The sequence below is a fragment of the Miniopterus schreibersii genome (assembly GCF_964146895.1).
Source record: "Miniopterus schreibersii genome assembly, chromosome: 5".
In the NCBI taxonomy this organism is placed as follows: Eukaryota; Metazoa; Chordata; class Mammalia; order Chiroptera; family Miniopteridae; genus Miniopterus; species Miniopterus schreibersii.
The window spans coordinates 40,242,426-40,263,923 of record NC_138106.1 but is presented as its reverse complement, the minus strand read 5'-3'; the positions used below and the strand labels follow the sequence as shown (position 1 = coordinate 40,263,923).

The window sequence follows — 21,498 nt, the reverse complement described above, 5'->3', positions numbered from 1 at the left end:
ATGTTGATGTTTGAGTAGAAGAATGGGAATTACTTCGGGCTTGACATTTTACCCTGAATCGTATAAAAAAAGACTTCAGAAGATAGAAAGTGACCATACATATTCTATTTCAGAAGTACACAGTGTTCTTTACATGTTTTCATGTGCTTTAGGATGTCTTTTTCCTTCCTTGCACGTGTCGTACAAGCTGTTTTAAATTTCTTATTCAAAATATTTGAGCTTCATATTCCTTCTAATTCAGAAGAGAGGGAGCTTGTATATTTTCCCTAAGATATGCTTGGAAATTTTATGATTGTTTTCATTTGTGCTATGTGTTTGTCTTCTGAATAGAGAAACATTGCTACAGAAAGGATGGACAAAATGGAAAGGAAGAGAAAGGAATGGAAAAGAGGCAGGAAAAAAGAACAGGGGCTGACCTATTCTGTTATATTTTCATTCTGCACAGTAAAGACAGCTGCGACCTGGATTACTGCAGTGTTCGCCTGCCTGCTTCCAAAGATCTGTTCTCCATATAGCAGACTGATTTATTATTTAAAAATGCATGCCGGATAATGTTCAGAATTCTTTCATAGTTTTCTCCTTCACTTAGAATAGCATTCAGACTCTGTACCATAGCCTACAAGTGACCTGCCCTCCTTCAGCTCCTCAAATCTCTCTCTTTAGTCTCTGCTCTGCTTTTTAAAAATGTCAAGACTTTTTCCACTTCAGGTCCATTTATTTCACTTGACATTCTTTTGCCTGGAACACTGTTCCTCCTGTTTTGCTCATGACTGACTTCTCAAAAATGTAGGTCTCATCTCAAAATTCCTTTGCAGAGAGACCTTCCCTGATTGATTTATCTAAATGAGTCCTGCTTTCATTCCAACCCCAGCAGGCTCTTACAGTATTGTTTGTTCGTGATTTCTTTGTAGCACTTAGCACAATCTGAAATAATTTTTATTAATGATTTGTTTACCTGAGACTCGTCTCCTCAGATGAGACGGTAAACACCTGGGAAGCGGGGTCTTTGTCCACTTTGGTCATGTAGGTATTCTCACTGACTGTCACAGTGGCTGGCACACATTCTGTGCAAAATAAGTATTTGCTGAATAAGTGAATGCGTTAAATAAAGAATTTGGGTGTGACTAGAGTACTGAGCCTATGTGTGTTTTCTTGAATAGGAGGATGGTATATTAGAAAACTTCTGGAAGTTCTTCTAGAACTTTTTTGGGAACAATTTGCATAATGACAGGAGGAAGTTATGCTAGAAAGATAAGGTGAGGGCCAAATCCTGGAGGTTCTTGAATGTCATGGTACACAGTTTCTGGAATCTCTTTTGTGATCAATGGATAGCTACTGAGGGTTTTAAGTAGTCAATGTGTACTTTTGCTGTGCTCCTTTATTATGAGCCCTGGAAAATCCTTTGTGTCTCAGAAGAGTTCATTCACTCAGCAGTGGACAGAGTAGCTTCTGAATGCCAGCAGGGTGTTGATTTAATTGGTGTTCATTTCTTTTCCATGCAGCATGACTGCCACGTACAGTCCTGCTTCTGGGCTGGCAGGAGAAGATGTTTGCTTCATTCTTTGTAGCCTGGGGTGAAATGAGCCAGTGCTTCTCCAAGGCATTTCTTACCCCTGTCTCTCATATCTCAGGGGGAGAGTGGACTCCCTTAAAAGTGATACCATTTTCCTTTCCTCGGCTGTTCTTTATTTTGCAACTTAGTTTTCTAATGAATAGAGTTACCTTCACATTAGAGCTATCCTCTCCTATGGTTTGTCTTATTTTGGTCTTAAAGGAAATCCAGTTTGGAGCCATTCGTGCAGTTTGCTTTCTGTCTGTTTTAATGGAATAGTGGGTAGATCCTTTCTTAGCTGAAACCTAGTACTTACAAGGCCTTGTAATAATCTCCAGCCAATAATATGACATTATGTGTAGCATACACATGTTCACCTGGACATTTCCTACCACTTCGATGTGTGTATCTAATTTCTAAAATAGAGTACAAAGATATAAGCTTCCAGTTAAAATAATGGCCTGTTTTATAGACTCTGGCAGCCAATTCTAGTTTCCTGAACTGGTTCACAATAATTTAAAAGCCTTGGCCAGTTCATGAATAAGTTTTACGGTTTAACTTTAAGTCATGGAATCTTTTTATACTTACATTAGGGATGATGGTATTATGTTCAACACCGGGTTATATAAAAGTACCAAAGAAGCAAAAAACCAATGTGGTCACATACCAGTATATGAACACTGTCTGACAGTGTTCAAGAGCTACTGGATTGCATTCATCGATGGTAATCAGTATTAGAAGCCCTCGGTGGGAACAGTGACTTCTGAGATATTATTCAACTTATTTCCTTTAGGTACATTGTAGCTTATGAATCACACTCCCATGTAATATACTCATATGCCTTTTGATTTGTGTGTAAAATATTTCCTTGCTGGAAGTTTCTTTTCTCTTTACTTAGATATATCATAGACACCATCTATATGTAAAGTGGGTGGGAAACAGAAAGATAAATAAGTCATATGGTCCCTCTCCTCAGAGAACTCTGCTAAGAGAAACACACATACTCAGGTAGATACAATGTATGGCTGCATATAAGTGCCATAGAGGAAAAGGGATGATATTGCAGTGCTTAGCTATAGCTACAGGGTGGGGAAAGAAAGGGTCTCTTAGAGAAGACAGAATTGAAGTTGGGCTTTATAGGATATGTTAGATTTTAATAAGAAAAGGCCCAAGGACAAAAGATCTTTAGGTTAAGGGAACAGCCTGAGCCAAACATGAAGGTAGGAAAGTGAAAAACATAAATATTGATTTATGTTCCATCAACTGTAGTGGCTGGTGCTCTAGAACCAGAGTAGGTCAGTGCTAATCTCTTTTGTTCACAACTTAGTTTACTCTTAACCGGAGGCAGTTTTCACCAACCACAAGAACCTTAAGGCAGTTTTCACCAACCACAAGAACCTTAAGAACCTTTATAAACATGTATCTATGGGAGTTATAGACTACACCCATCATTCAGGAGAGCATATTTACATCCTTGACACAGATAGATTGTTTATAAGTTGTATGCTGTTGTTTATTTTATTAGGTTTTTAGTGATTTCTGAAGCACATTCATATATGTTACACAATTAATTTCTTCCCAAATTGCGTGTAGTAGATGGTGGTGTGGGGGTCTTATGGGCATTTTTCTTAAAGAACTGAGGCACAAATGTTTAGATGACATTTCCCAGGTTCACTTCATTAGTAAGTGTAGAAACACACCCAATTTACAACCTATTGTTTTTCCTCCTTACCTAAATATGTGTTACTATGTAGATGTCCACAAAATTCTTATTTATTTGTGTTGGTATGTGAGAAATTGAGAAAATTTAAATTAAGAAAGAAACCAGGTGTAAAGTTAGTGATTTTGACAGCCAAACTAATTCTGGGAGCACAGAATTGAGAACAAAGGTCAAAGTGGCAGGAAAAGCTGATTTCAGACAAGATTTAATGGAAAGAAGGCCTGTAGGTAAGAATATGTAAATTAAAGGGGAAAGGGGAACATTTTACAATTATTAGACAACGTTAAGGATGTCAGGTCTTGAAATAGGCCGTTTATGTTTTCTGTGGTGAGGGTTAAGATTCTTTATATATTATAAGATGGCAGCAAGTGGGGACTCGGGAACCTACTACTTCTTTCTGTATCTTACTCATACTTGAGTGGTCAGACTGTTAAAAGCATACTCAGTTGAGTCTTATATGGCGTTCCTTGAGTTTATATTTACTTGTTCAGGAACAATGAGTTTTTTATTTCTTTATACTTTAAAGTAGATCAACCATAATTTGGATTGACCATGAAAAAGGCTACTAATGTAAATATTCAGTTTTCTAATATGGGGCAAATGATCTATCAACAGACATTCTCATGACTAAAACATAAGGAAACATGTCTTAAATTGAGTAAATTTAATTCCATTTTGTTAAAAAATGCATCACTGCATGTTACACGGAGAGCAGTACATTAAGTGGTTCAGGAGAAGATTTATAGTGTCTATGCAGTGGTTATTAAAAATTCTTCCCTTTGTATTAATGAGAACCAAACTTGTATATTTGGAATCAAATACTTCAATCAAAGGAGTGTGGTAGAACATTGTATGTGCTGTATTTAGCAACTCTTATTAGAATAATTCACTCCTTATAACTTTGTATTCTTCATATTCTAAAGTCTGGTAACACATTTGGTGGAGTGGAAGGAATACCCAATCCCATCCTTTGGAAAACATAGGTTTGTTTGTACTCCCATCGTCAGGGTTATTGCAAAACGGACAAAAAGAAATGAAGAGAAAATAAAAGACCAAAATGTTGAAAATATGAATTAGAAGTGGCACAGTCCTGGCAGCTTTTTATTTTGATTAATTATAAAACAGAAGCATATAGATTCAATTTCCCAGAAAACACAGATGACTTAGAAAAGAGGTAGAAGGGAATGAACTTGGAGCAAAGTCCGTGTATCCATTCTCACTAAAGCCAAAATACCCACATACCATCCTAGGAGTGCTATGTGTTAACCTCCCGCCTTTTTGGATGGAGGTTGAGTAGAGTGAATGTGAACTGAAACCCAGCCCTGCCACTTTCAAGCCTCGTACTGAGCCTGGTTTAGAAATATTTGCCTTTATTTGATCCCGCTTTTTTTTCTCCACAGCTTAACGAGCTGGAAAAGGCAGTGGAAGCGGCGCACACATTTTTCATGGCCAACCCTGAGCACATGGAAATGCAGCAGAACATTGAGAATTACAGAACGATGGCCGGCGCCGACGCCTTCCAGCTGGTGGATCGAGAAGCCAAGCCGCACCTGGTGAGCCCCGGGAACCCCCGCCAACCACGTGCAGCTAAGTGCTCCTAAGCTGCATTTGACTCAAAGCAGATTCCTGTGAATGGATATCTCAGATTGGTTCCTGATTTTCAATACAGTGACATTTTTATACTTTCAGAGTTATTGCATAAAATAGTGTAATTATCAGGGTTGAAAAAAATGGAGAGACAGTGAAAGTTGATTTAGAAAATCAGTATGACATGGTGAAAAGCAGAATGTGACACAAACCTCTGTAACCCTTTCTGAGCTTTAGCTGTCCCTCCAACACTTACTTTACACCTGGGGCTTGAAGCCAATGGGAATCGCTCAGGCCACACTGTAGTTTCCTAGCTCCAAGTCCCGTGGTTGTACCTATACTTTCAAATTCTGGGGTTTTAAGCCACATGATTTTGTTTTAAGCCATATAATTATTTAAGTGAAATCGTACTTAAAATCACAATATGTTGAAAGGGCTTTGCCTCCAAAATGATTAAAGAAAAGGGTGAGAGAAGATTTTCAGCGGAAGCCTTTTTTTCTTCTATTTTTTATTGGGCCAGAACAAGAGATGGTTGTCATGTCCACCCACATCAATCCTCCTGCACTTTGTTGCATTCAAAGCATTCAAAGTGGTTAGAAAGTATAGTCTTTTTTTTTTCTTTAAATAAATCTTTATTGATTTCAGAGAGAGGAAAGGAGAGGGAGAGAGAGAGATAGAAACATCAATGATGAGAGAGTCATTGATCGAGCCCGCAACCCAGGCATGGGCCCTGACCGGGAATCGAATCCCAATCACCTGGATCCTAGGTCGACGCTCAACCGCTGAGCCACGCCCGGCCGGGCTAGTCTTTTTTTTTCTTTTATGGAAAGGACTAGGTCCTATGCAGCAAGAAAAAAACTCTGGGACTTAGCGTTGTACCCAGCACAAAATTGCAGTGCTCTTTAAGTGAGAGGAAGAGATATACATCAATACACGTTATAACTACAGCACATCGGTAACATAAAATTAAAGGAGCGTGGTAGCCTTCTCTGGCAATATATGACGTGGCACACTAAGGTCTCTAGCTAATAACTTCAAGATCTCATGATTTTCTCATAATGGTTCAGTTCCTTTTCCCACCTCTCAGCCCCGTGTGTCGCAGTTCCATCGTCAGTATGAAACTGGACACGAAAGGTTCTGAGCCGCCCGCCACAACCAGAGTCAAATAAGTAGAGTCGAGGTTGAATCTTTGGTGTGTTTTATTGATCAGATGGCAGGCAATCTGAGAGAGTGGCAGGTGTAACACCCTGAAAATACCGCTGACAGTTCATTTCAAACAGGCTTTTCAATAGGGTTAGTGGGTGGGAAAAAATGTAAAGTTAATGAGTTCCCAGGGTGTGTCTTCTTTCATTGTCCTTATAAAGATTAGCCCCAAATGCTGCAAAGATTAGCCTGGAATGCTGTCTCCCTTCAGATAGGTTCTGTCCTTGATCTGGCCTCCAGTCTGCTTTGTCTCCCGAGTCTGCTCTCCTTGTAACATGTCCTTTAGTTTCCCAAGGCCTGTAAGAAAATCTCTTGTTTATAGTGAGTAGCTATTAAACAACTGTGATTTTATTTCTATTGTGTGCCCCTCCCCTATCATTCTCCACTATTAGTTTATATCTTACATCTATGAGATTAGTTTTATATAGAAAGCGTCTTACTACTGGAGGGAGTGTATGGAGTCCTGCTTACCCGAAGGTATCACAGTCCATTTACAGATGGCCTTCACTGTATTTTCCACAGGGTGCGAAGGGGAGTTGGAGCATGGGATGGGGCCCATGTTTCCATTTATCATACATTCCGCCCAACAGGGTACCCCTCCTTTCCACTCCCATACAATCTGCTCTTTGTGTCTTCCCCACATATCCTGGGAAGAACGATAGGTGAGACATTGCATTTGTTTTTTACAGCAATAATATAGCATACAGTAAAGGAATAATGGACTTATATGTAATAGGTTTATACATAGTAGTATCAGAGTACATAAAGTTGATTGTCAGTCCCAAGAAACTTTTTAAATTGTGTTGAGAATGGGCCATTCTGTCAGGTTGACTGGACTTGTTTTCCAAGGCAGCCTGGCAGTGGCAGAGAGGGACATCTTTGAACATCCTTAATAGTCTGAAACATTGGACCAGAGACCCGTTTCATTAGCCCATCCCGCAAAGCTGTTAGCCTGCGCTGAACCAAGGAGAGTAAGACAATTGTTTCGTAGGCACCAACAGAGACAGATTAGCACCAGAGGGTAGTATATAGGCTGTTCTCTATCCTAGGTAAGAATAGTGGCTTGTTCAGGTGGCCTCCCTGGCCTCCTATACCATACCTTTTGACAGGTGATGTCCCCTCCAGCCTAGAATACTATCTGTGAGAGGAGGAATACAGATCTGCCAGATGGAATAGTAATTGGCCACTTACCAATTATGGTAAGTTGTAGGAGCAAGCCCTGGGAAAGACCCGCCCCAGGAGAGTACACCAGCAGGTACCAGGTTGAGTTTCCCAGGGCCAGGGTAATACACTAGCTCTAGGGTGCATGTCCTGGGGTTCTGGCAACAACAGGTTATTCTCTGCTTCCCAACAAGGTCTTATTTTCAGCCCCTTTCCCTACCTGGGATCAAAATCCTTCTGGGATGCAGAGTCTCCCTTGTCACTTGCAGAGACCCCCATGACATCCCCTCCTGGGTTACATGTATATCCAATGTATATCCAATTCCCCAAGTAGGGCTGGACCATGGATACCAAGTGCCTGTACCTGTTTAACTGCTCTTTTGCCTTGTCATAAGCCCACGGGCACTTCTCTTGCCAATCCCACTGTTGCCTTTTCCTTATAAGAGTATGCAAAGATTTTAGGCGCAGAAAGTAGCCTTGAGTGTGCTGAGGAAGAAAATGAAATGGACTGGTGCCACGGAAGCTGGCTTGCTCAGTAAGTCCTTTCTCATTTACAGTTGGTTGAAGCTAGGGAAGGTACCCTTCATGTCCCAGCACAGGAGTCCAGTACCCCACCTACCGAAGTGGTCCCAAGTCTGCACGAACCCTGCTATTCAAGTGCTCTGGGGGTGGGTGCTCTTCGAAAAAAGAAAAGTTTTTTTGTTTCTTTGCAGGAGAGTTACAGTGCAGGAGTCAAACATTATGAGGCCGATGACTTTGAGCTAGCTATCAAGCACTTTGAACAAGCTTTGAGAGAATATTTCATGGAAGATACAGAGTGCCGAGCCTTGTGTGAGGGGCCTCAGAGATTTGAAGAGTATGAATACTTAAGGTATAAAGCTGGTCTCTATGAAGCCATTGCAGGTAAAGTTTATTTTTTCTCTTTCACTTATTTTATGATTATAGAAATACCACATGCATTCTGTAAAAATATTCCAGCAATATAGAAGGATATAGTGTAAGAAGTGAAAGATTCTAATATATATGAACAATCCTGTGTCTTAAAGATACATTCATGTAGTATTTTTAATAATTTTATTTTTTATAAGACTAGGATAATTCTGTAAATACTGATTATCAGCATTTTTTTGCTTTTGTTTTATTTTATGCTTAACGATATATTGTGGACTTCTTCTCGTGTAAGTACATGTGGATCTACCTTACTGTATTTAATGGTTGCATAATGTTCCATTATATGAGGATGGACGGCACAATTTATTTGACCAGTGCTTTGCTGATGAATATTAAGGAAGCTGCAATTTATTATTATTAAAACAGTGTAATAGTGAATACTTTTGTATAGTCTCTTCAATTATTTAAGAGTATTCTGCCTGGCCGGTGTTGCTCAGTGGCTGAGCATCCTCCTATGATCCAGGAGATGGTGGCTCGATTCCCAGTCAGGGCACATGCCTGGGTTGCGGGCATGGCTTGCAGGGTGGCTTGCAGAAGGCAGCCGATCAATGACTCTCTCATATCATTGATGTTTCTATTTCTTTCTCCCTCTCCCTTCTTCTCTCTGAAATCAATAACACATTTGAAAATAAATAAGTAAATAATGCAAATTCATGAAGTCAATATGCTTTCCCCAACTTTCAATGCTTTCTGCCTCCATAAAAAGCACCACTCACCTAGGAGCTCGAACCAGACCTCATGAAGTTATCTTCCAGTCCAAAGTTTCCCTCAATTCCTGTCCCACTCTGATTTGTTACCAGGCTTGGATAGCTGTTCCCTTCTAATAGCACTTAAGATTTCATGGTCCTCTCCACCTCTTTCATTACCAGCCTGGTTCCAATCAACAGTCTATTTTAATTAAGCCACTGTGATAGCCTCCTTCCTGGTCCTTATGTCCTCTCCAGGTTTTCCCCTGTAGGCAGACTGAGCAGTCTTCTAAAAAAAAAAAAATGAAAGTCTCCTCACAGAAATGCTGAAAACTCCCCATTGGCTTCCACTGTACTGGGAATAAACCCCAAAACCTTTAACAAGGACTTTCATGACGGCATACTTACCTACATTTTTTTTCTCTATGTGGCCCATTCCTACTGTAGTTCTTTTAATTCTTTGGATATGCCAAGCTCGTTTCCACTTAGAGACCTTCAAAATATTCTTTTCCTCCATCACTGGCTAACGCCCTATCTCGTTCTGTGCTCAGTCCTCAGTGCCTAAGTACAGTGACTGGCAAATAGTAGGTTCTTCATAAACATTTGTTAAATGACTGGGCAAGTGACCAAAGGAGGTGACATACCCATCAATTATACTCTAAAGTCTAAAAGGGTTAATAATATTCCATATATGTGAAAATGTAAGTCATACATTGTTAAGGTACTTTAGTGGGACAATTGGGGAATATCTGTTAAATTAGACAAGGAAGTTAGACTGAAAATCAATGTGTCAAATGACCAATTTGCCACACACTCAGTTATGCCAAATCAACTAAATTCACTTAAGATCAATACCAATTTATGACTTATTGAGTATTTTTCCCCCACTGTTGTGTTTTATCGGGCCTCTGCCGGAGCCATTTGCCTGCATTTTTGTGAGCATTGCTCATTTGAATGTCAGTTTTGTGTGTTTTGCATTTCAAGTGCAGCGTATTTCTTACAGAGGAATACTTCTTTATTATAGTCTACTATCTGGTGGTTTTGTGAGGATATGTGCCCTGCCTCCACTCCCACATTTGCCTCTAAACATGCCTGCCTCTACCAATGGCCACCAAACAGCCTTGGCAAACGTCCTAGATCTGGTTTAGGAAAATTGACTGACAGTTCCCCACAGCTTAACATTTAGTAATTTCCTCAAGGTCACCACAGCATGTTGTTTGCTGAAAAAGGAGAGAGATCTCCTAACTCAGGCTCTTAACACTCAACACAACTTCCAACGCCGTGACCCCACTTCCAGTAAAGAAAAGTTATTTTAAAAGCCATAGTCCTTTAACTTCAAGCCAAGTATTATATATTATAGGAACATGGTAAGTCTCCTTGGGAATTTGAAACATATTCAATTTTTTATGAGACAGAAATTTTGAAAAGTATTACCACACTGTGTCTTGGATCTAAACTTATTAGAAACATATTAATTGCACAATAACATTTAGTAAAAAAGCAAGGAATACAACTAATAAAAAGTGATATTATAACTCTGTATATTCTGTTTGGTTCAAAACTGTCCTAAATTTGGAATTAAACTGGCTTTTAAAACACGAATGTATTTAGAAAGCCAGAATATTTGAATTTGAGAGTTAGAAGAACATTAAAAATTGGAGAAGTATACAGATAGATGGCTTCTGAATGCAGTTATTTATCACTAGCTATGCTTGTTGAAGCCCTAAAGGATATTATTGTGTCACTCTTATTTTGCTTCTATTTATATCTTGCTTTGAAAAATACTTTTAGCCCGACTGGCATGGCTCAGTGGTTGAGCATCGGCCTGTGATCCAGGAGACCTTGGTTTGATTCCTGGTCAGGGCACATGCCCGTGTTGCTCGTGCAGGAGGCAGCCAATCACTGACTCTGTCATCATTGATGTTTCTATCTCTCTCTCTTCCTGTCTCTTCCTCTCTCTGAAATCAATAAAGATGTATATTTAAAAAAAAAAAAAAGAAGAAAAAAGAAAAATACTTTTATTCAGATTTGGGGTTCTTGGTGGGTGTGTTTCCCAAGTTTTCCTTTTGCTTGTCATTTGGAATTAGACGGTGGGTGTATTAGAAGGTAAATGACCAGCTAACTAGGGAAAACAGTTGAGGGTTGTTTGTTGTTATTTTCTTAAGAAATAAAATAGCTAGCTATTTATTTCTAACATTGTAATCAGATGAACAGAACTCATTTTTTCCTTCACGTTCCCCCAACTGGAGTTAAGAATCTCTGGACTGCACGGATTCTACTAGCTGTGCTATATTCGATTGAGTTAGCCAGGTGATGTAAAAATTGACACACTTTTTTACACACCAGAAAATGTACATTTCTTTCCTGCTGTGTTTTGGGGTTATTCTTCAAGGTCATCAAAATACAACCTGAACTCTGCCTAACTGAGCAGCTTTTGAAAGAAGGCAGTTGTGGTAAACAAAATTGTACAGTCATGAAGTTAGATGGTTTTATCATTCTCAAGAAAACCCACTCACTCAGAGTGAGCATGAGTGAACTATTTATTCTCTTGCTCGAAAAGGCTACCTCCATCTTCATTTTGAAAATCAAAGTTGGGGCAAAATATAGGATGTGTTTTGGTTTACCCTGCCCCCTCTGGTTCACTAGCTACTTGTGTTTCCTCAACTCATGTTTAGATTAGCTAGAGCCCAGAGCTAAATAAAGAGAGCATGAAAATCCCTACACTTCAGGATCTTGACCTGTTTACAAGTAAGGAAAATGGAACAAAGAAAGGGGAACAAAGAGAAAGAATCAGAGTCCTTATTTAAATTCCTCAGCTTCCACTCTTCTCTTATTTTACCATTCCCTACAGTATTAAGATTTAATGTAGCTAAATTTTTGCCCCGGTGATGGACTAATTTGTAATTGGGCCGAATGGGTTCCTAATCAATAGGTGTAAAGCAATATTGTTTTTATTTCCCCTTTAGGAAAAGTTGCCTGAAAATGTTAACAAGCGGAAAGAGCATTCTAGTTTACTTCTCTGCAGTGAACCCCCCACCTACAGTGCAGTTCCTTTCTCTCAGCTGACCCTTAACAAAACCGGGACCTAAACTTCTGATCCTGACTCTGGGCTACTTCAGCCTTTTGAAATATCCAAAAAGAAGCCCTCAAGTTGTTATAATAGGAAAGTCAGCTATTTAGCTGTGTGTGAGTGGGGTGAGATGACCTATGTCACTTTCAGGAGATGTATAGAAAACAGAATACACGGAAAGGAAGAGCACATACAGAGAAAAGACCAGCAGCCAGAAGATTTGGAGTTCACGATTAATACTCTAGTGATCACCAATTAGGAGGCCTTGGCGAGTCACTTCACCTCTTGGTGAAAAGGATTTCTGGTCATGAAGTGAGGGTAGTAATGACATGGTTCTCAGAGTGTGGTGAGGTGAGGAATGCCCTGTGTCACTATGGCTCTGACTTTGAGGTGTGGACATTCACATGACTGGAGGGACCCACTGTGGGCTCTTGTCTTGCAGATCACTACATGCAGGTGCTAGTCTGTCAACATGAGTGCGTGAGGGAACTCGCCACCCGCCCCGGCCGCCTCTCACCGATTGAGAACTTTCTTCCCCTGCATTATGACTACCTACAGTTTGCCTACTATCGCGGTAAAGCGTGGGTTATCCGTGAAGACCTTTGGGGGCGGTGGGGGGTTGCTCATCATTACAGAATCACTCTCTCCCCTCGCATCACCGCAGCTCAGGACAAGAAGAGCAGGAGATGAAACTACGAATGGGCGAATGCTGTGATAATGTCCTGACATTTTATGAGTTTTGTAAATTAAAATTTTTCAAATTAATTATAAAAGGTAATATAGTCACAGATCCAGAGACCAAATATCCTAATAGCCTCCCTCTCCTTTTCCCCACAACCCAACTTTATGTCCTGCAACCCAGATTCTTATTTATCCCTCCAAAAATTTTATATGGAAATGAGACACACACACACACACTGAAGATAGTATACACTGTTCTCTACATTGTTTTCTTCACTTAATAATACGTATCAGATTTTTTAGTAGGTTGGACCTATGAAATCACCATTTGCTTAGTCAAATTTTGGTAATTTTATGATTCAATCTAGTTGTATCAGTACATAAAGACCTTCCTCATTAATTTTTTTTACTTCTGCATATCATTGTACTATAATTTATTTCATGTGATTCTTTACTGATGGACATTGTGTTTATAACTTTTCGCTATGATAATTAATGATAAAATGACTAACATTTTACATATATCATTTTACATTTGCACATAAATATCTATAACATGGGTTCCTATGAATTAAATTGTTTATTCATTTGTAATTTTGATAGATGTTGCCAATTTTTTTCCCATGGATTACACTTTTCATTGCTCATCAAAAGAATATATTATCAAATTATCAGATATTCCCCAATCCATTAGGCGAGAACTGATATCTCAATATAGTGTTAATTTCCAATGATCTATGAGAGAGATACAGATTCAGCAACTTATATTTAAGAGCACTGAATAGAATTTCGATGGTTGAAACTAGTCTTAGATATCATGTTATCAAACTCAGTACAAAAATCAGAATTAACTCCTAAAATTCTACTCTGTGTATCTGTATTAAATAATATAAGTTGTCAACATACATCTTCAGATGGAAACTTTTGATGATTTGTGCAAAACATCTAGCACCAAAGCAGACCCAAAGCAGTACCTTTGGAATGCCTGAAATCGTGTTCTTTGGTCCACCTGTAACTACTCTGATTTCTCTGCTCAGCCCGCGTGTCCTGCCTATTGATGTATCATGCTCACCGCTCACAGACGTGCTGAGACACCCTCAGCATCCTCTGTGCAGGCCTAGGCCGACTCTAATGCCTCGACTGCTCGGTCTTGCAGTGGGTGAATACGCGAAAGCCCTGGAGTGTGCCAAGGCCTATCTTCTCCTCCACCCCGACGACGAGGCCGTCCTGGACAACGTGGATTACTACGAGAGCCTGCTGGGCGACGGCGCCGACCCGGCGCCCGTCGAGGCCCGGGAGGTGAGACGTAGGTGCTAAGGAGAAATCCTGCATTCTGCTCGGTGCTCGGGGCAGAGCGAGTCAAAACTCGAACACCGCCCTTACATAGACCTAAGAATTGAGTGAAGGCTCTGGAACTCAGTTCTTTTGAACTTTATTAATGCCAGAAGCATATTTTTTCCTATGTGTTAGCTTGTAAAAATCTGTTGAGCTGGAGACATTTTTGCAACTCTGAATATGTTTTGTTTTTTTGATTATTGTCACTGTCTAATAAAAACTATTTCCAGTTGAGCATTTATCATACCTCTTAACTATTATTTAAGTTTAAATTTTTCTTTCATTTTTTTCCCCCTCTAGGATTTGGCAGTGTTCGTGAAGCGTCATAAACTGGAAGCGGAACTAATAAAATCAGCTGCAGAGAGCCTGGGATTTTCATACACTGAGCCGGTAAGAGCAAAGAGGAAAAGGGAAATGTTGTTTAAAAGAACTGTTCAGTGGGCTTCTTACTTATAATTCTATTACCCAGCCTTGCTTGTTGAAGATTTTAATCCCCTGACTGAACAAAAGCGGGATGTGCGTGAGTGTTTATTCAATATAAATGATAAACAAACTTTAAAAGATTTTTATAGATTTCCATATCCCTGAGATCCCAAGTCAAAAGCAAGTATCTTTGGGTAGAAGAGAAGTATTTTGTACATGACGCATTTGCCTCAGGTTTATTTCCTAAATTATGGATGCAGCATTTTGTGTTTTCTCTTAAACATTTAAAAAATGTTAGAAACTCCAAAAAGAACAGAATCAGTCACAGTTCTGCTACCCAGCACGCTGATTTTTCTACACCTGACCATGCTGTCTTCTAACCATTCATATGAAGGCATGCCTTTGGCAGAACTAGCGCTGTGCTACATAGATAGATTTCTGTTTTGATTTTTACTTCAAGAACCATACTAATTTCTGCATTTTTACAGCTTCTAAAATTGTTTTAGCTACATATATAGAGTTGACGTACAATAAAAAAACCCCTCGTGATGCTGAACGTTTGATTTGTTTTCTCTTATACTCCTGCGTTAAGTATTTTTCTCTCTGATGAACTACGCTGTTTGAATAAATTCCCAGGAGTGGGATTACTCTGCCATCAAGGGATATGAAAGAGAAGTTTTAAAGTTCTTGAAATTGCTTTTCTAAGAGTGTTTTTTGACACCTTTATTGCTCCTAGCAACGCATAAAAATACCAGCTTACTACAAACATCTCAGCAATGAGAAATCACATTTTAAACTCACTTGTATTAATCATGAATTATATACAAAATGGTACATCGCTGTTGAGTCAATTTGTATTCCTTTGATGACCAGCGAAAACAAACCTTTCACGTATTATTATTATTTTCCTCTAATTTGAATTGTGTGGACATACTTTTTGTTCACTGTTGGTTATTTTATGTGTTCTTTATATAATTTACATGTCATATATTTTAAAAAAGCACTGTTTTGTTTATTTTATTCATAAAACATAAGGGAATTAGACTGAATTATTTTTCAAATGTCTTCCTGACACCAAATTCTAAATCACTTTCTTGGACAAAAGAATGGATGTCCAGGATAATTCCATGCTATTTCAAAAAATTCTGTGCATTATTTTGTCTTTTTCAAAATTGTATGAGCCTTAGCTTTCCTTTTTATTACTTTTTAAAATAAAAATATAATTCATCTTTACATAATATGAAAGTTTCATAACATTTTAGGTCTTTCGAGTATTTTAAGGGTATTCTGTTTCTGTAAGTGATGTTTTAGTGACAAAAGTCCTGAATTGTTTTTTAATTTAAAACAGAATTATTGGATTCGATATGGAGGACGACAGGATGAGAATCGGTGAGTTCTTCATTCAGGACACCAACTGTTTATTTAATTTTTTTCAAAGGTATAAAATTTCTTTTTTTAAAAAAAATGTTTTAATTATGGTTGCCAGATGGAATAGGGTTTGGGGGAACAGATGAAAAATGGGGAGGGATTAAGATGTACAAATTGCAGTTATAAAAACAGTCATGGGGATGTAAATACAGCATAGGAATATAGCCAGTAATATTGTAATAACTATGTACGGTGTCAGATAGGTACTAGACTTACCAGGGGGATAACTTTGTAAGTTATATAAATGTCTAATCACTATGTTGTACACCTAAAACTAATATACTGTTGTTTGTCAACTGTTTAATTTTAATTGAAAGAAATACTTAGAGCCATACCTATTATAAGAAACTTAGCTCTATGAATAGGCAAAAAGATATAATTAAAAGAGTTCCAAACTGGGAATTAGGAGCTCTGCATCCTGGTCCCAGCTGTTCTTGTCACTTCTGTGAAACCTTTATTTTCCTCTCTGGGTCTCATGTTTTTCTTCAAATTAAGGAATTAAATCAGGTGGTCTCTGGGAACTAAACATTATGTAATTCTAAAGCAGAGAAAATTTGATTTTAAAAAATTTATTACTATAATAAAGCTCAGAAAGCTAAAATACTAGGTGTCACTAACTCAATTAGAAATGAAGATAACATTTTTTTAATGGCTAGAAGTCAAAAGTCAATTTACAGGTTATGAGCAGTCCAAAGTACCATAGAATGTTGGGGTTCCATGTCTGAGATCGATCACATGGACTAGCCTGTTCATTTTTAAATTCTAAAGCTGAGGGACTGACAAGGCAAAGGACTCTTTTAGAGTCCCCCACCACAACGGACCAGCACATCCAGATCTTCCTAGTCCGAATCTTGTGGCCTTTAGCTAGACTTCAAGGACTCCACTTTGGGGTGGCCAAGAATTATTGCAAGAGATCCAAGAATGTGTATGCACATTTGAATGTGTTCAATCTGTGTGTACTGAAAGAACATCATGCTATCATTTGTGTGTTTGCAGAGTTTGACACTTTTGTGTCTTCTTCAAGTACTTGAGAACCACTATACTAGGATATGATTTATTCCAGTTCAATCACTATTCAGCGATGAGCAGTCTCTGCTCAACACATGTAATGTGACACTCTGAACATTATACAGATGCACATGATAAATTTTTCCTGCTCTGTTGTGATTCAAGGTCTAAAATTAAGGGGGTTAAGTTATGGATACAAATAACTGTAATAAAGTTGCTAAGGAGATTTAGAGAAGTGAAATAGAGTACATTCATTGAAGAAATACGAAAGAAGTCATGGGCCCTGGCCAGGTAGCCCAGTTTTGGAGCTTCATCCCGATACACCAAGGTTGTGGGGCACGTACAGGAGGCAACCAATGAATGCATAATAAAAAAGTGTAACAGATCAATATTTCTCTCTTTCTCTCCTTCTTCTTCTCTCTCCCTAAAATCAATATATTAAAAAAAAAAAAAAGAACTTCATAGAAGCAATGACGTTTAATTTGACCTTGAAAGATAGGTAGACTTCTGTACAATGAGAATATAAAATGTGCAGTCATAGACTACCTGGCTAAGGTATCCTTTGCCTTTGAACATCTTTATTCAGTGGGAAATTGCTATTTCAACTTTTTTGAATGAATAGGGTCCCTTCAGGAGTGAATGTGGAGGAGGCAGAAGTTCATGGATTGTCAGCAGGGAAAAAATCATCACCCAAGATAGACCGAGACCTAAGAGAGGGTAAGTATCTGTGCACTCTTACTCTGAGAAGGAAGGTGACGATAAGGTGGGACTTTCCCAGTTCTTATTCAGATCAAGGCAGAACCCTCCTCCTCTGGAAAATAAAGGACTAAGCTACTAAATTCATGAAATTATGAAAGCAAGGCTTAAAAACAAGAATGTCCCAGATTTGTATATTGTTTACCTTTGGTTCTCAGCACAAGGACTTCTGTCTCCCACAAGAATCCTGTGAGCCATGCAGGGACTGTATGACCATTGCCATTCTCAGCTGAGTACCTCAGGCTTAGAGAGGTCACATGGCTCACTTATGTCACAGAGTGAGTGAGTACTGCTAGATAGTATGGGATAGACTGTGTGTCAAAAGAACTTAAAGGAGATTGCATGGGATATTAGATTAGTTAATCTAAGATGCTCAAGGCACACATATCTGATCAGGGCTATGAGAGAGAAGTAGAATTTAGGATGAATTGACAGAGATGTAGAGGGAGCCATTGTAGTAGATAAAACAAATGGAACAAAGGCACAGAGATGGAGAGAGCAGACCTTCATATGCCTACTTAAGTTAGAGTAAAATTAGTGGAGACAGGTGGAGAGTTGCCAAAAGAAGTTTTTAAATAAATCCAAACATTGTTATAAAATAAATTATTAGCAGTGGTAGTAATTATTGCAGAAGTAATCCTTAACAATTATCATTTCTATGTTTGATAATTTTTCAAGCAAATTTATGCACAGTGTGTTTATTTTATTTAAATTTTTTTTTACATTCACTATTATTTTGTATTAGTTTCAGGTGTACAGCATAGTGGTTAGACAATCACACACAGTGCAATACACACAATTCCTTTTATTACTGGCAGCATCTCACATGAGAAAAGTATCCCCATTTCACAGACAAGAAAAACGAGGCTCACAGACATTTAGTGACTTGCCCAAAGTCTCACAGCTCATAGTAGGTTGAGCAGGCATTTAAACCCAGGCTTTTGAATGCAGACCCCTTTTCTCTTCTTCACCTGATGGTGGAACAGAGAAGTGTCTGGATAGTCAAACTGTATCCCATTGATTAAATAATTGCAAGATAAGATTTTCAAAAACCTCATTGAAAAGAAGTATAGTACTTTCCCAGACAAGAAGTTTGTCAGCACATTCTCGCTGATTTGAAAACTACTGGCTCTCTACAGCTCATATTTCCCAGCCCTTTCCTTTCTTAGCTTCCAAGTCAGTTTGCGGCAGTAAACAGGATAATATGCTCATCTAATCTGACCTAGACCTTAATTTGTAGCCACAAAGCCCAAGCTGTTTCACAAATGCTTCATGGTCAGCCAGAGTTCATGCTGCTTTTTAAGCCAAGAAATCACCCAGGAAGTACATGACAATAAGCCAGAACTTTGCTGTAAAGGTTTGGGAAACTCCAGGACAGTTGCCAAATTTCAAAGCATTATTTTTCAGGCTACGAAGGAATCTGATGTCCAGCAACTGATGAGGAAGGTTAATGGGAGGTTGAACAGAAGGTTGAACAGAAGACTACACAGGACGGAGAAAGATCGCTATTGGCTGGTTTACCAAATTCTGTCATTTCTGCTTAATTGATTTAGTCGAATTAGGCCAATGGAGCGTAGGATGTTCCCTGGGAATCCACTGGAAAGCTTTCTGTACAGTCACTAGAGACCTAAATAGTGTCTAAATTAAGAACAGTGGTAGACAGAGACAAAGTGTCCAACCAGAAAACACTTTCCTGTCTTAGTTTGGCTGAAAGCAGTGTCAGGGGGACAAGAAAGGATGAGAGCTTCACAGAGTAGAATGTATTTCAGCTTTACTCATTTTCCATAAAGAGATTGTCATCTACTCTGGTTACCTAACAGTAATTAGTCATATTATATTGGACGGCTTCCAAGTATTAAGAAGGGAGTGACCCAGGGTGACTCTAGTCCATGGAACATACATGTCAGCTTCCAAAAAACATCTCTCACTTATCTATTCTTCTTTCAGCCATCAGTTTCCTAAGGCCCTACTCGATAATAACCCCAGAGTCAGTGGGGGTATCGTAAAAATAACTCTGCACTTGGAATCAGGAGGCCAGGTTTCCTAGACTGCCTCAGTCTGATGGGCTCTAAAGTGATAGATAAGTTGAGGTTCAGCCTCCCGGGGCCCAATGCCCCTCATCTGTACAACAGGGGTAGCAACTGTTGGAGAGGATGAGTGTGAAGTCTTTTGCAGTCTTTAAAGGGTTGTGCTCTTATAAGGGCTTGTTAGTCAGCGCACCCCTGTCATGACTTCATGACGTTGCGATATTTACGGCAAGATGTTTCTTCTTGCTCTGAGCGCAGACAATGAGCGTAAGGAGTGTTTTCCTAGATGATCCCTCCTGGTTGCAGCTGGAGAGCCCGAGCCAGGCACATACTTTGTGAATGAGAGAATTAAGTTGTTTAAATCTCCTTGGGCTGTGGTTAAGAGTTGGCTAAAGCCATCAAATCAGGCCCCAGGAACCACAACTTACTGGGCTACATTTTTATTTTTATTTTAATGTTTTCCTCTGTCTGGTGTGCTACTAGTCATTTGTAGGCTGGTCAGCTTGCATTTTTGAATGGCAGGATTTTTTTTTTTTCCCTTCTTTTGGTTAGTGAATGGGTAGTTAGTTGTTTGGTTAAATGTATGTGTGGGGGCCTCTGTATAAAATTCCATGGTGGTAACATTGTCAGCTACATGAAAGGCAGGTTTCTAATACAGATTCTGCCCGAACCTGTGAGGGTTTAGGTATTTCAGACTCCCATTTGCATTCTGCTTCTTCACTTTACCCATTTTGTTACTTATGGCATGGTTGGGGGAATTGTCAGCATCTCAGTAGCTCTTATTTATTTATTTATTTAGCCTACCCGAGGATATGTTTTTATTGATTTGTTGAGAGAGAGGAAGAGAGAGAGAGAGGGAAACATCAGTGTGAGAGAGAAACATCTATTGGTTGTCTCCTGTTTTACCAGAGATCGAACCCACAACCTAGGTATGTGTCCTGACTGGGAATCGAACCCACAACCTTTTGGTGTACAGAACGATGCTCCAACCAACTGAGCCACCCAGCCAGAGCTCAGGATCTCTCTTTTAAATATACTCCACTATGCTTATTAAGATGACTCAGTCAGAACTTAACACAATATACCAGGCATGTATTACTAATTCAATAAGAATTATAATAACAATAGTAAATACTTATACAGAGCTTAAGAATGGTAAGCATTTTTCTAAATGTTTTAGTTTTAGTAACTTTTAAAGTTATATTTTTAAAATAAGTTAATTGTATTTGAAGTAATACACTCTCAATATAGAAAACAAAAGGATGGCAAAGTACAAACCAACCTAGTCCACTAAACTCTGGGCCTGTCTTCCATTTCTAATTGAGTTTTACATTAGAAAATGTTTTTCAGTGAACCTATGAGTGCCTTGTCTTTCTTGTTGAAGGAAAATCTCATTTTATATTTCTAAATAGGAGTGGAATATGCAGCTGACCTTTCCAAATATTTGAGAAGCAGCCTCAATGTGCCTATGTATCTTAATCAACTGTTTTATTTTAAGAAGTTCCATGATGGGGGAAAAAGTCTACTTTTGTTGTTTTTTTATTGCTATGAAAAGTATTAGCACAAATGTAGCAGTTTACAATAACATACATTTACTATTTTCCAGTTCCTCTGGGTCAGGAGTCTGGGGATAACTTAGCTGGAGTCTATTGCCTCAAGGTCTGTTACAAGGCTGGCTTCTCTTCTAAGGCTTGAATGAGCAGATTTCTTCCAAGTTCAGATGACAGAATTTGTTTTTTAAAGGCTTATTCAATTGTGGGCCTCAGTTCCTAGTTTGTTGTTGGCTAGAGGATGCCCTCAATTTTTTGCTATGTGAGCCTGTCCAATACAGCCACTTGCTGCATCACATTGTAAGCTGAGAAGGCAATAGACTGAGTCTACTATCAATATAGAAGTTGTAGTCATATGTG

General features: G+C 38.9%; 1 protein-coding gene across 1 annotated transcript in view; it reads left to right on the top strand.

Moving 5' to 3' along the window:
* The window catches only part of P3H2 (prolyl 3-hydroxylase 2), a 143,128-nt gene that overhangs the window by 104,140 nt on the left and 17,490 nt on the right, over positions 1–21,498 (top strand). Inside the window, exons 2-8 of the mRNA XM_081137726.1 lie at positions 4,673–4,825; positions 7,937–8,126; positions 12,373–12,504; positions 13,768–13,910; positions 14,247–14,336; positions 15,718–15,758; positions 17,428–17,522. Of these exons, the coding sequence (XP_080993852.1) occupies positions 4,673–4,825; positions 7,937–8,126; positions 12,373–12,504; positions 13,768–13,910; positions 14,247–14,336; positions 15,718–15,758; positions 17,428–17,522 (844 nt within the window). The remainder of the gene's footprint in view (positions 1–4,672; positions 4,826–7,936; positions 8,127–12,372; positions 12,505–13,767; positions 13,911–14,246; positions 14,337–15,717; positions 15,759–17,427; positions 17,523–21,498) is intronic.